Raw genomic sequence first — 11,942 nt, 5'->3', positions numbered from 1 at the left:
TCAAGTAAAAATAATTTCTTTTAAATATATAATGATAATAATAAAAAGTTCCAGGCCAGCCTGGGCTCCACGAGACACTGTCTCAAAGCAAGTAGATAAATCAATGAACTAATTTACAGATAGATATTTAATTTTAGAGTGATCCCTGCTGGGCTCCCTCAACCCCAATTCTGTGCAAGGCGTGGGGTCAAGACCAGCTACCACGTGGTGTCCACGAGGCTCCAGAGGTAGTCGCTGACGAACTTCTGGGACAGCTGCGCACTGTCCAGGTGGATAGGCTGGGCCACAGCGGGGCCGTGGTGGACTGAGGGCGCCATGAAAGGAAAGTGTATACAGTGCTCCCGGGAAAGCAGCCTTTTTGTTCAGATTCTGTGGTTTTGAGATGACTCTCCTAGTCCAGCCACTAACCTTGAACTGCGCTGCTCCCTCCTGCCTCAGCTTCCCAAGGGTAGGCTCATACCAGGCTCACTTCCTCCTACACCCACCTATTTCTGTGGGTGCGCAGGTGCAAGCATGCCGCAGTGCGCCAGAGGCGCCCAGAGGACAACAACTGGCGTTCTCCTCCCGCCAGTGGGTCCAGGGATTGAATTCAGGTCATCGGGCTCTGTGGCATGTGTCCCTACTCACTGATCCACCCAGCCAGCTCCCGAATTTCTTTTTAATTAAAAATGCTTTTGCTGGGTGTGATGGCATACACCTACAGTCCCAGCACCGGAGAGACAGAGTGGGAGGTTCACCAAGGCCCTGCAGCCAGTCTGGAGAAGACTGGGCTCCAGGTCACCTCACTGTTGGGGTGGAACCCACATGCTAAGCAAACATTCTACCGCATCTTTACCTCCTGTCTACAGGACCTCCTCAAAAACTGAATGCTAATCTAGCGCGCAGAAAAACTGCATTTTCTTTACCCGTTCACCTGTCGAAACCCTGAGTCTGTATTTGGATACAAGGACTGATGTAGCATTATCTCTTCAAGAGCCTACTTTCCACTCTTTGGAGTACAGCCCCAGAAGTGGCCTTGCTGGAGCTTGTGTTTACTATTTCTTTTCTTTTCTTTCTTTTTTTTTTTTTGTTTTGTTTTAAGCCAGGGTTTCTGTGTGAGCCCTGGCTGTTCTGGAAGAGCTCACTCTGTCAACCAGGCTGGCCTCAAGCTCCAGCAAGCACCACCTGCTCTCCTTCAGAGGGCTGGGCTGGGCACTGTGGCTGCTGCCTGCTTCCAGCACTGGAGGATGAGCCTGTTTCCCCAGCTGCTCCACTCCAGCCCACATCCATCTCTCAAAGGATACTGCCCTTGATCATCCCTGGTTCGCATTCATAATCCCACTCTATTTTGCTAATTCGGTGATAGAGCTGAGCCACATACCTAGGAGAGGAGAGAGGACAGTTACCACAGCACTGAAGCCAGTACACCATGGGGCGGAGCTCCACGGCCTGCAGAACCCACACTGCAGAGGGGATGGTGATGGTGGCGTCCTCGTCCACTTCTCTCTCCTGCCGCTGCAGGTCCGCCTCCATCTCCCTGAGCTCCTGCAGCTCTGTGGTGAGCTGGGTGCAAGTCAGTTAAGGCCATGGCTCAGGAGGGATTAGGGACGATCATCTTACCACACACCACCAGGCCAGAGCACCAAGTACTCGAGCATTTTCTTCAGTGTTATAGATGAAAGCCAGGACCTGACTAGGCCTGGGGTTAGGCCAGGGCCCCAGTACTGAGCCACACCCCCATCTCTCACTAGGGGGATCTAGGCAGGGGCTCTAGCACTGAGCTGCACCCAATCCAAGTGTACTCTGAGGGAGGCTGCTGGCACAGTTAAGGATATCAGAGCCTGGCCTGCACACAGGCATCCTCCTTGCTGGCCTTCTGGATCTCGACTTCCAGCTGCTGTAGCTCCGTACCTCCCAGGCTTGTGCACTCCTTCAATTCAAGAAGGCTCCGAGCCACTTCCTCCTCCACAGCCAGGGTCTCTGCAACGGGACAGGAGCAGGTGCTCTTCATTCTGTCCTTTGTCCAGGACTCTGAAGAGGTGCTGCCCAGTCAAAACTGTGCTCCCCACCTTCAGCAGCTTCTGAGCTGCTGAATCTGACCCCCCAGAATCTGGGGAGTGTCCCTGCTTTGTCGGAACACGTGTGATACTGAGGACAACGATATGCACCTGTAATCATTCCTCAGGAGGATGCCGAGTTCTACACTGGCCTGGGTTAACTTCAGAGACCCTATGCCAAAACAAACATAAAATCAAGCGACCACGAGGTAAGATGCCAATAAGCCTGATGAACTGAGTTCTAGCTCTGGGACCCACTCGTTGTAGGTACAGAGGTGACTCCAAGTTGTCCACCATGCTTATCTTGTGTGGTGCTGGGTATGGAAGGCAGGACTTTCTGTATGCCAGGCCAGCCTTTGTATGCTTTGGAGAAGCCTCATGTGGCTCAGGCTGGCCTCTTAGCTCCCACACGCAGCCTCTTTTACATAACTGTTTCTTCTTTTTGGGGAGGGGGTGTTAAGTGATGGGACAAGGATCTCACTATGATGTCCAGGTTGACCACAAACTCGTGGGCTCAAAGAATCCTTGTCTTATCCTCTCAATTTGCTCTACAAAAGGTCACAGTGTATGGACATGGAGTTACTTAATTAGCTTATGGTTCTGAGCTTGAATTTAGGGCCTCACACACCCTAGGCAAGTACTCCACTACCCAGCTACATCATAAGACAAAAAAAAACTTGTGCGGGGGTGTGTGGGGGAGACCTGGGTGAAGCTGACATGGGCTTCTCTGGCCAGACACTCCACGTAACTAAGGTTGGCCTTGAATTCTCAGCGAGCCTCCTGTTCTAGTCTCTCTCTCTTTCTGTAAAGATTTATTTACTTATTCATTTTTTACTTAATTTTATTTTATGCACATTAATGTTAAGGTGTCAGATCCCTTGGAACTGGGCATTACAGGCACTTGTTTGATGCCATATGGGTGCTGGGAATTGAACCCAGGTCCTTTGGAAGAGCAGGCAGTGCTTTTAACCGCTGAGCCATCTCTCCAGCCCTCTATTTTATTCTTTATACAGTATTTTTGCCTGCATGTACACCTGCACATCAGAAGAGGGCACCAGATCTCGTTATAGGTTGTGAGGCACCATGTGGTTGCTGGGAAATTGAACTCAGGACCTTTGGAAGAACAGGCAGTGCTCTTCACCTCTGAGCCATTTCTTGAGCTCTTGTTCTAGTCTCTCAGATTGTAAGATGACATGTTCAAGCCACCAATGACCCATTCAAATAAGAAACAGCATGTTTGTGTTGGAGGCCGGGGGACCACCTTCAGGAGCCTGTTCTCCTGTCACTGCCTGGCTTCTAGGCATCGGGCTTCGACCACCAGGCTTGGTGGCGAGCGCCTTCACCCGCTGAGCCATTTTGCCGGCTCTCAGATCTCTGACCTCATTCTTACTGTCTGCTCCCAAGGCCTCCCAATCACACATGCGCTCTCTGAGCTGGAGTCCTAGCAGCTTGTTTTATTTTGGTCTTTGGACACAGCGTCTCATGTCCATCAGGCTGGCTTTGAACTCCTTCTGACCTTAGATTCCTGGCCCTGCTGCCTGTCTCTGGAACACTGGTTTCACAGGCCCATACTGCCATGCCATGCAATGCCTGTTTAGTGCAAGTCTGGGCATGAAACCCAGGGCTCCATGCGTGCCAGGCCAATGGACCGACCACCAACTGAACCACAGCCATTGCCCCTCTGTTGCTTTGGTGTTCAAAAGCTCACTTTAGTTTAATTTTTATTATATTACTCCTTTTTTTCTTTTGTTTGTTGAGACAGGGTTTCTCTGTGTAGCCTTGGCGGTCCTGGAACTTGTTCTATAGACCAGGCTGGCCTTGAACTCAGAGATCGGCCTGCCTCTGCCTGAGTGCTGGGATTACAGGTGTGCGCCACTGCACCTGGCATTTTACTCAGTGCTCCTAACTGCTGGGTCTCCAGCCCCACCAAAAGCTCACCCAAATTCTCAAAGCACTCAAGCACTTGGCCCTCTCAGCTCAGCTGTTTTCTCTGGCACTGGCTAAACACTTCGCTTATGCTCCTCTTCCTGGTAGTTCCTTGCGAGCAGGGATGCGAGCCTCCAGCGCAGACATGGCCGCGCACCCTTCTCTGGCCAGCAGCTCTCCAGCTCTCTTGAACGGCTGTTCTTTGTAAGTGTCCTATATACACTTCGGGCTCCCCCGTGCACCAGCAGTTGGGACTTGTGTGTAGCCCTGTGTGGCCTGCAATTTGCTATACAGACCAGAACTGTATGTGTTCTTTGGTGCTGAACCACCTCTCTCTAGCCCTTCACATCACGTTCCGTTTTAACTTTTACGTATTTCTTTGTTGGAGACAGGGGTCCTGTGTAGCCCTGGCCGCCCTGGAACTCGCTCTGTAGACCAGGCCTGCCTCCGCCTTCTAAGTGCTGGGATTAAAGGGGCGCACCCCCTCCGCCAGGCAGTACAGTTTTAAAAGCCTTACAATGTCCCTGCTCCCTCAACTCCTTCAGGTTTTCCCCGCTATCTTTGTAGAAAGTCCTCCACCACTCCTAGTGACAGAACGGGCTTGTCACCTCGGCCCATCCCTGCACAATACAAATGTTTACCCAGTCTCCTCTCCAGTAGGACGCCAGCCTCCAAAGGGGCTTGGCCCCTGCCGTCACCCAGGGCCCAGCTCCCAGCAAGTTCCGTTCAGAACAATCTACTGGGAGGGCGTGAACTTTTAAAAAACTCCCCAGCCAGCAGGGCGGGGAGGCAGAGGCAGGCGGGTCACTCTAAGACCGAGTCACTCCGTTCATGGAGAGGCAGGCATTGTGAGCTCTGACACTCATCTCTACGCCTCTGGGCGACAGCCATAGTCAGATGGGGAAACTGAGGCCCACGGGGTGCCCAGCTCCCACCGAGAAGTCCCCCGGGGCTGGCGCGCAGGGCCCCGCCCTCACCGCGAAGCTGCTGGTCGGCGCCGTCCTGCGTCTCCAGCAGCCGCTCAACCATCTGCTCGTGGCGCCCGAGCACTTTCCGCTGCTGCGTCTCGGCGCGGTTGGCACCCAGCAGGTTCAGCAGCCAGTAGCTCACGTCCTCCATATCACGGAAAGCCTCCATGACTGACCGTCCCGCGTCCGAACCCGCGCAAATTTGTCTCTTCGCGGTTCCCGCCCCCTTCCCAGAGAGCCTAGCTCTCATTGGATCGTTCCTACGTCCGTCTTATGCGGGACTCAATCAGTGAGGGGAGGGGGCGTGTCGGAGTGAGCGGCCATTTTGTGTAGAACCTGTGCTAAATTTCTTCTGTCACTCATGTCTGACGACCAATCATAGTGGGGAGGGCGTGTCAGGAGTGGCCAATCCGCGCCACATCTGGTACGCATGCGTAACTTCTTCTACCCAGGGAGAGCCCTCTTCCTGAAGATCTGTTGCACAGGCTTAGGTTTGAAAGCTACGAGGCCCTGGAGACGTCTACACGCGGTTGATTGCGGGCAGGGCTTTAGGGGCGAAGCAGTGGATCGCTTATTATTTATTTTTGCTTGAGGTTTTTGTTTTGTTTTGTTTTAAGTTTACTTTAGAAATATATCTAACTATACATAAAATCGAGATTCAGTAGTTTTTCTTTTGGGGGGTTTATGGGATGGCGAGTGGGCTGGTGAGACTTACTGTGTAGGCCTGGCTCTCCTGGAGCTCATTACTCCTGCTGCTGTGCTTTTCAGATGTTTAAATAGGGGCCTGGTGTGGCTAGTGTGCACTTCTAATCCCAGCACCCGGGAGGCAGAGGCGGGCAGTGAGTTTGAGGCCTGCCTCATCTACAAATAGAGCTCCAGGACAGCCAGGATTATATAGAGACCTTGTCTCAAACAGACAAACAAATCAACGGATAAAATGTTTAAGTCCGAGTCTGGGATGTATCCCAGTACTCAGGTGATGGGAACAAGAGGATTTGGATGAAGTCCAGGCCCGCCTGGGCAAAAGGCTGAGGCCCTGTCCCAACAGCAAGAGCAACGAACCCCTAAATCGGGCATGGTGGTTCCTCCCTGTCACCTCAGGACTCAGAGGCTAAGGGAAAGGGATTGCCATTCATGGGATTCCAGCCCCTCCTTCAGAATGAGTTCCAGACCTGCCTGAACTACAAAGTGAACCCTGTCCTTAAATATCTGTACCAGAGATACATGCCCTGACCCTATAAACTGGTCTCTGGCCTGCACTCACCCATGCACCCTGAACTAATAATAAAGAGAATTTTTTCAAAACCTGAAGCAATCAAGCCAAAAGAGAAAGAAAAAGTAGTGATGGGAGGGGCTGGGGTGAAGGAGGGCAGTGGGCAGTCTGATTGTCCGGATGTGAGCTGGGCCCCTGAGCTCTCACAGTAGAAACTGCTCCATCCCCACCTGGCAGCTTTGTGACTCTGTCAGGCCAACCCACCCTCTTTGTTTGGGCTTCACTCAGTAAATTGCATAACAGTGCAGGGTTTGAAAGGAAGGGAGCCCAGGCCTCGGGTCAGTGGGAGAATGCTTGCCCAGCACACAGGTGACCTGAGTTAAGGCCCTGGGGGTGGGACCCAGGGTTCAGTTTCCAGCTGTGCAGCCTGTGCCAGTGACCTTGGCAGGCTCCTACCAGATCTTTCTAAACCCTGGGGCTAAAGATAGCCTGTTCTTATCAGCAGGGGAGGGGTGAGAGGTAACTCCTGGGATTGAGCAAGAGGCCCCAACTGACATAAATGTCCCTGGCCAAAAGTGCCACCCACCTCCCATCACGGCCACAGCCAGAGCTTCCGTCCAAAAAGAGGCACACACCTCAAAAGACCTAGAAAGTGAAGCGCTGATTACTGGAGAGACAGATGGGCAGGCGCTGCTGAGCTGGCAGAATGTCGAGGCAGGACTGGAGACAGTGCAGGTGCCCTAACAAAAATAGCAGTGCGGGGCCAGGACTCGGAGAACTGCAGGGTGCTTGCCTAGCACGCAGGGAGGCAGGGGGCCGTGGGCTCAGCCCCCAGCACTGGGTAAAAGCAGGTTCGGGTGCTGCCTTCATCCCAGCCCTCCGAGGTGGAGGTACCACAGAGGCTGAAGATCAGCCTCAGGTGCTAAGTGAGTTGAAGCCAACCCGGGCTGGGGGTATCAGGTGGTTTGCCAGCCTCGGTGGCACACCTGTATTTAATCTCAGCTAGGAGACACAGTCAGGCAGAGCTCTGAGTTCAAGGCAAGCCTGGGTTACATTGGGGTTAGTTACACAGTGAGACCCTGTTTCAGAAAAAAACAAAAACAAAACTAATACTGTGTAAAACAACAAAGCAGAACAAAGAGGGCTGGAAAGATGGCTCAGCAGTTAGGAGCATTTCTGTTCAATCATGAGGTCTGGGGTTCAAATCTCAGCTCAGTGATTTACAAACACTTGTAATTCCAGCTCCAAGGAATCCGGTGCCCTCTTCGGACCTCCTCAGAGACCTACCTGCACAGCAGAGAAATACGCAGACACACACACACCCATAGGAAAAAATCTCTAAAAGACACCAGCAACTGCACAAGGACCAAGAAGAGGTTCAGTGCTGCTGTGCAAGCAGGAGGACTCAAGCGCAAATCTCCAACACCGCATTAAATCCAGGCGGAGCAGACATGTTAGCCTTTAGTCCCAGCACTTGGAGGGCAGGGGCAGTTGGATCTCTGTGAGTTTGAGGCCAGCTTGAGCTCTAGGACAGCCAAAATTACAGACAGACTCTGTCTCAATCAGTTAATCAATCAATCAATTAATAATCCAGGCGAGAAGAATGGGCCTGCACCCTGAGTGCCAGAGACTGGGCAGAAGGAGCAGCTTCCTGTGGCTGTTGGCTAATCCAGTTGACAGGGACAGGGAGCTTCTGGCTCTGTGGGAGACCAGGTCTCAAGACACGAGGCAGCGAAGTGGATGAAAGAAACACCTGTGCAAACACCTGGGTCAACCTCTGAGGCGCACCTGCACACACACACACACACACACACACACACGGGCACGGGCACGGGCACCCATTACTACATTCATTGGAGGTCCTTAGGTGCCTCTGCCTCCGAGGCTGGGGCTAGGGTACGGGGCTAGTGTTCTGTGGGCACAGAGTTTTGGTTTTGCAAGATGAATACTTTTGAAGGTGATTACACAACAGTGAATGAGCTAACTGCCCCTGAACTAGGTACTTCAAAACGGGGAAGGTAATGGAACTGGGGCTTGGGGCAGAGCCCATAGTTAGATTGTGTGAAGCCCCGTGGGCCACTCTCAGCACCAAAAAAAAAAAAAAAAAAAGAAAGAAAGAAATGAAATGGTAAATTTAATGATATGTAAATTTTACCCAAATATATATATGTGGATTTTTCCACCTCATAACAATTTCGTGAGCTAGAGAGATGGTTCAGCGGTTAAGAGCCCTAGTTGCTCTTGAGGACCCGGGTTCAACGCCCAGCCCACAAATGCCTGCAGCTCCAGTTCCAAGGGGGTCTGAGGGCAAACATGGGGCACAGGAAATTGAATAAATCTTAAAAAGTTTTAGCGAATTGTGTGCTGGTGCAAATCTACAGTCCCAGCACACAGAAGTGGGGGTAGTTCAAAGTCATCCTAGAGGATGTGATTAAGTCTGAAGCGCCTCCCAGCCGCCTAAAACTGTCTGAAAATGAATGGGGCTCTGGTGAGGGCTCCATGGCTAGCCGAGGGCTTGCCTAGCGTGCCCAAAGCCCCGGGTTTCATCCTCAGGGAACAAAACTGGTGTGGAGGTGCATGCCTGCCATCCCAGCACTTGGAAGAGGGAAGCAGGGTCAGGAGTTCAAGGTTATCCTTGGCTATGTAGTGAATTTGGGGTAGAGTGGGTTACATGAGACCTCAAGAACAAAACATCACCACCATCACCACCACCACCACCACCACCACCACCACCATCACCACCATCACCACCACCATCACCACCATCACTACCACCACCACCATCACCACCAGCACCACCACCACCATCACCACCATCATCACCACCACTATCACCATCATCACCACCATCACCATCACTACCATCACCATCAGCACCACCACCACCATCACCACCACTATCACCATCACCACCATCACCACCACTACCATCACCATCATCACCACCACCACCATCATCACCATCACCACCATCACCACCACCATCACCACCACCATCACCATCATCACCACCATCATCACTATCACCCCACCACCATCACCACCATCACCACCACCACCATCACCACCATCATCATCACCACCATCATCACCACTACCATCACCACCACCACCATCACCACCATCACCATCACCACCATCACCACCACCACCATCACCACCATCACCACCACCACCACCACCACCACCACCACAAGATGTGTGTGGAAACAGATGCTCTGAACTTCCGATTTTTTTTTTTTAATCTTGGAATATTTTTACATAAAAAGTATCTTGGGCATAACACTAACACACGATTTATTGATATTTGTGTTGTTTTGTTCTGTTTTGTTGTTTTTTCAGACAAGGTCCCATATTGCTCAGACTTGCCTGGACCTCAGTTAGGTATGGGAGGGATGACCTGAATTTCAAAGACTGGTGTTGGGCTTACAGGTGCGTACCACCGCGGCCGGCTCAGATCTAGTTTTGTCTTTTATCTATCGATTTACCTGTGGGTGAGTGTGTGAGTAGGCTAGAGGACAACCCAGGAGTCATCCTTAGGAAAGCTGTCCGCCTTCTCTCAGACAGGCTCTCTCCTTGGCCTGGAGCTTGCCACTCAGGCTATATCCTCTGTATGTAGAGGCCGGGGATTCTCCTGTCTCTGCTTCTCGTTCAGGAGATGGAGCCCAGGCCTCAGGCTTGTGACCTCTTACTGAACGAGCATGCTCCAGTTCTTGGAGTAATTTCTTTTTTAGATATTATTATTATAATGACTATTTCTTTCCCTTTTCAAGACAGGGTTTCTCAGTGTAGCCTTGGCTGTTCTGGAACTCACTCTGTAGCCAGGCTAGCCTGGAACTCACAAAGATCTGCCTGCCTCTGTCTTGGCCTCCCTTTGTTGGGATTATAAACGCACGGGCCAGCAGGTATGGTGGCATACACCTGTAAGCCCAGCACTTAGGGGGCAGAGGCAGGTCAGTCTCTGTGAATTCAAGGCCATCCTGCTCTACAGAGTGACCTCAGGACAGCCAAGGCTACTCAGAGAAACCTTGTCTCGAAAAAAATAAGCAAGCAAGCAAACAAAAAACACCAAAAAAAGGCATGGGCCATTATGTCTGGCTACTATTGATTCTTTAAAAGATTCATTTATGTATGTATATGAGCACTCTATCTGCATATATGCCTGCATGACAGAAGAGAACATCAGACTGAAGAGATCTCATTATAGATGGTTGTGAGCCATCATGTGGATGCTGAGAATTGAACTCAGGACCTTTGCAAGAACAACCTGTATTCTTAACCTCTGAGCTATCATCATCAAGTTATATTTATTTTTTATAATTTATTCACTTTACATTCTGATTATAGACCCCTCCCCCCTCCCCTCCCAGTCCCATCCTCCCTCCCTCTTCCCGACCCCTATTTCTCAAAAAGGGGGAGCTCTTTTCCCCTACCATCTGACCCTAGCCTATCAAGTCTCATTAGAAGTACTTGCATTGTCTTCCTCTGTGGCCTGGCAATGGCCCACCCCCCAGGGGGAAGTGAGTCAAGGGCAGGTAACAGAGTCTATGTCAGAGACAGCTCCTGCTCCCCTTACTAGGGCACCCACATGGAGACTGAGCTGCTTATGGGCTACATTTGAGCAGGGGGACTAGGTCCTCTTCATACATGGTCCTTGGTTGGTGCATCAGTCTCTGCAGGACCCCATGGACCCAGATTTATTGGCTGTTGGTTTCCTTGTGGAGCTCCTGTCTGCTGTGGGTCCTTCTATTCCTCTATTCTTTCCTACAGCTCCCTGCATTCTGCCCAAAGTTTGGCAGTGAGTCTTAGGCCATTATTATTTAAGACTTACTTATGTTTGATTATGTATGTGCGCGTGTATGCAGTGCTCACAAAGGTCATGGGTTTTCTTGGAGCTGGAGTTGAGGGGCTAGGTCAGGAGCCACCTACCCGATCTTCCTGACATGGGTGCGGGGAAAGAACTTGGGTCCTTTGGAAGGGCAGCACATGCTCTTAACTGCCGAGCCCTGGCTCCAGCACTTCTGATCTATTTTTAAAAGCTTAAAGAATACAAAATAGGGGCTGGAGAGATCAGTCAGTGCTTAAGAACATTGGCTGCTCCTCTAGATGACCTGGGTTCAAATCCTAGCACTCACATAGCAGCTCACAACTGTCTGTAACTCCTGTTCCAGGGAATCTGACGCCCTCCCACAGACACACATCCAGGCAAAACACCAATCAGTGCTCACTAAATAAAACAAACAATTTTTAAAAATACAAATAATGAGCACTTGCTTGGTGTGCACAGGCCTGGGTTCAAGGCCCAGGGCTGCAACACACGAAGTACTGCAAGAGACAGAGCACTGCAGGAGCTGTGTACTAATGGGCTACGGCTCCATTAGTACAGCCTAGCCCTCACAGCACACGGGGTTACGTCACATCCCACCAGGGTACATCCCAGAACACTGGGGACATCCCAGCACTGTGACATCCTGGCACGCTGTGACGTCACAGAACACTGCTACAACACAACACACTGTTATATCACTTCACACTGTGACAGCAAAGCACACTGTGACATCACAGAACACTGTGACATCCCAACACAGTCACTTCACACTGTCACATCCCAGCACACTGTGACATCCCGGCACACTGTGACATCACAGCTCCCTGTTACAGCAAAGCACACTGACACCATAGCACACTGTGAGATCAAAGCACACTTTGATCACAGCACTGAGAACACCAGGTGGGAAGAAGCAGAAGGATCGTGTGTTCAAGCCTGGCCTAAAAAGAATGGGGGGATAGACACAAGGC

The 11,942-nt window shown here is 51.2% G+C and overlaps 1 protein-coding gene across 1 annotated transcript; it reads right to left on the bottom strand.

Moving 5' to 3' along the window:
• On the bottom strand, window positions 1-5,113 carry Spc24 (SPC24 component of NDC80 kinetochore complex). The gene is made up of 5 exons (XM_055601427.1): window positions 4,940-5,113; window positions 1,815-1,959; window positions 1,442-1,546; window positions 1,284-1,360; window positions 1-304 (listed from the first exon to the last, which is right to left on the bottom strand). Exons 1-5 carry the CDS (start codon window positions 5,097-5,099, stop codon window positions 198-200), a joined length of 594 nt encoding a protein of 197 aa, XP_055457402.1. The 5' UTR covers window positions 5,100-5,113; the 3' UTR covers window positions 1-197.
• Between the last annotated feature and the right edge of the window lie 6,829 nt (window positions 5,114-11,942).

Source organism: Psammomys obesus, unplaced genomic scaffold (genome assembly GCF_907164565.1).
Source record: "Psammomys obesus unplaced genomic scaffold, mPsaObe1.curated_primary_1811, whole genome shotgun sequence".
Taxonomy (NCBI): Eukaryota; Metazoa; Chordata; class Mammalia; order Rodentia; family Muridae; genus Psammomys; species Psammomys obesus.
Note: the sequence above shows the minus strand (reverse complement) of the source record. Positions and strands in the feature narration are given on the sequence as shown.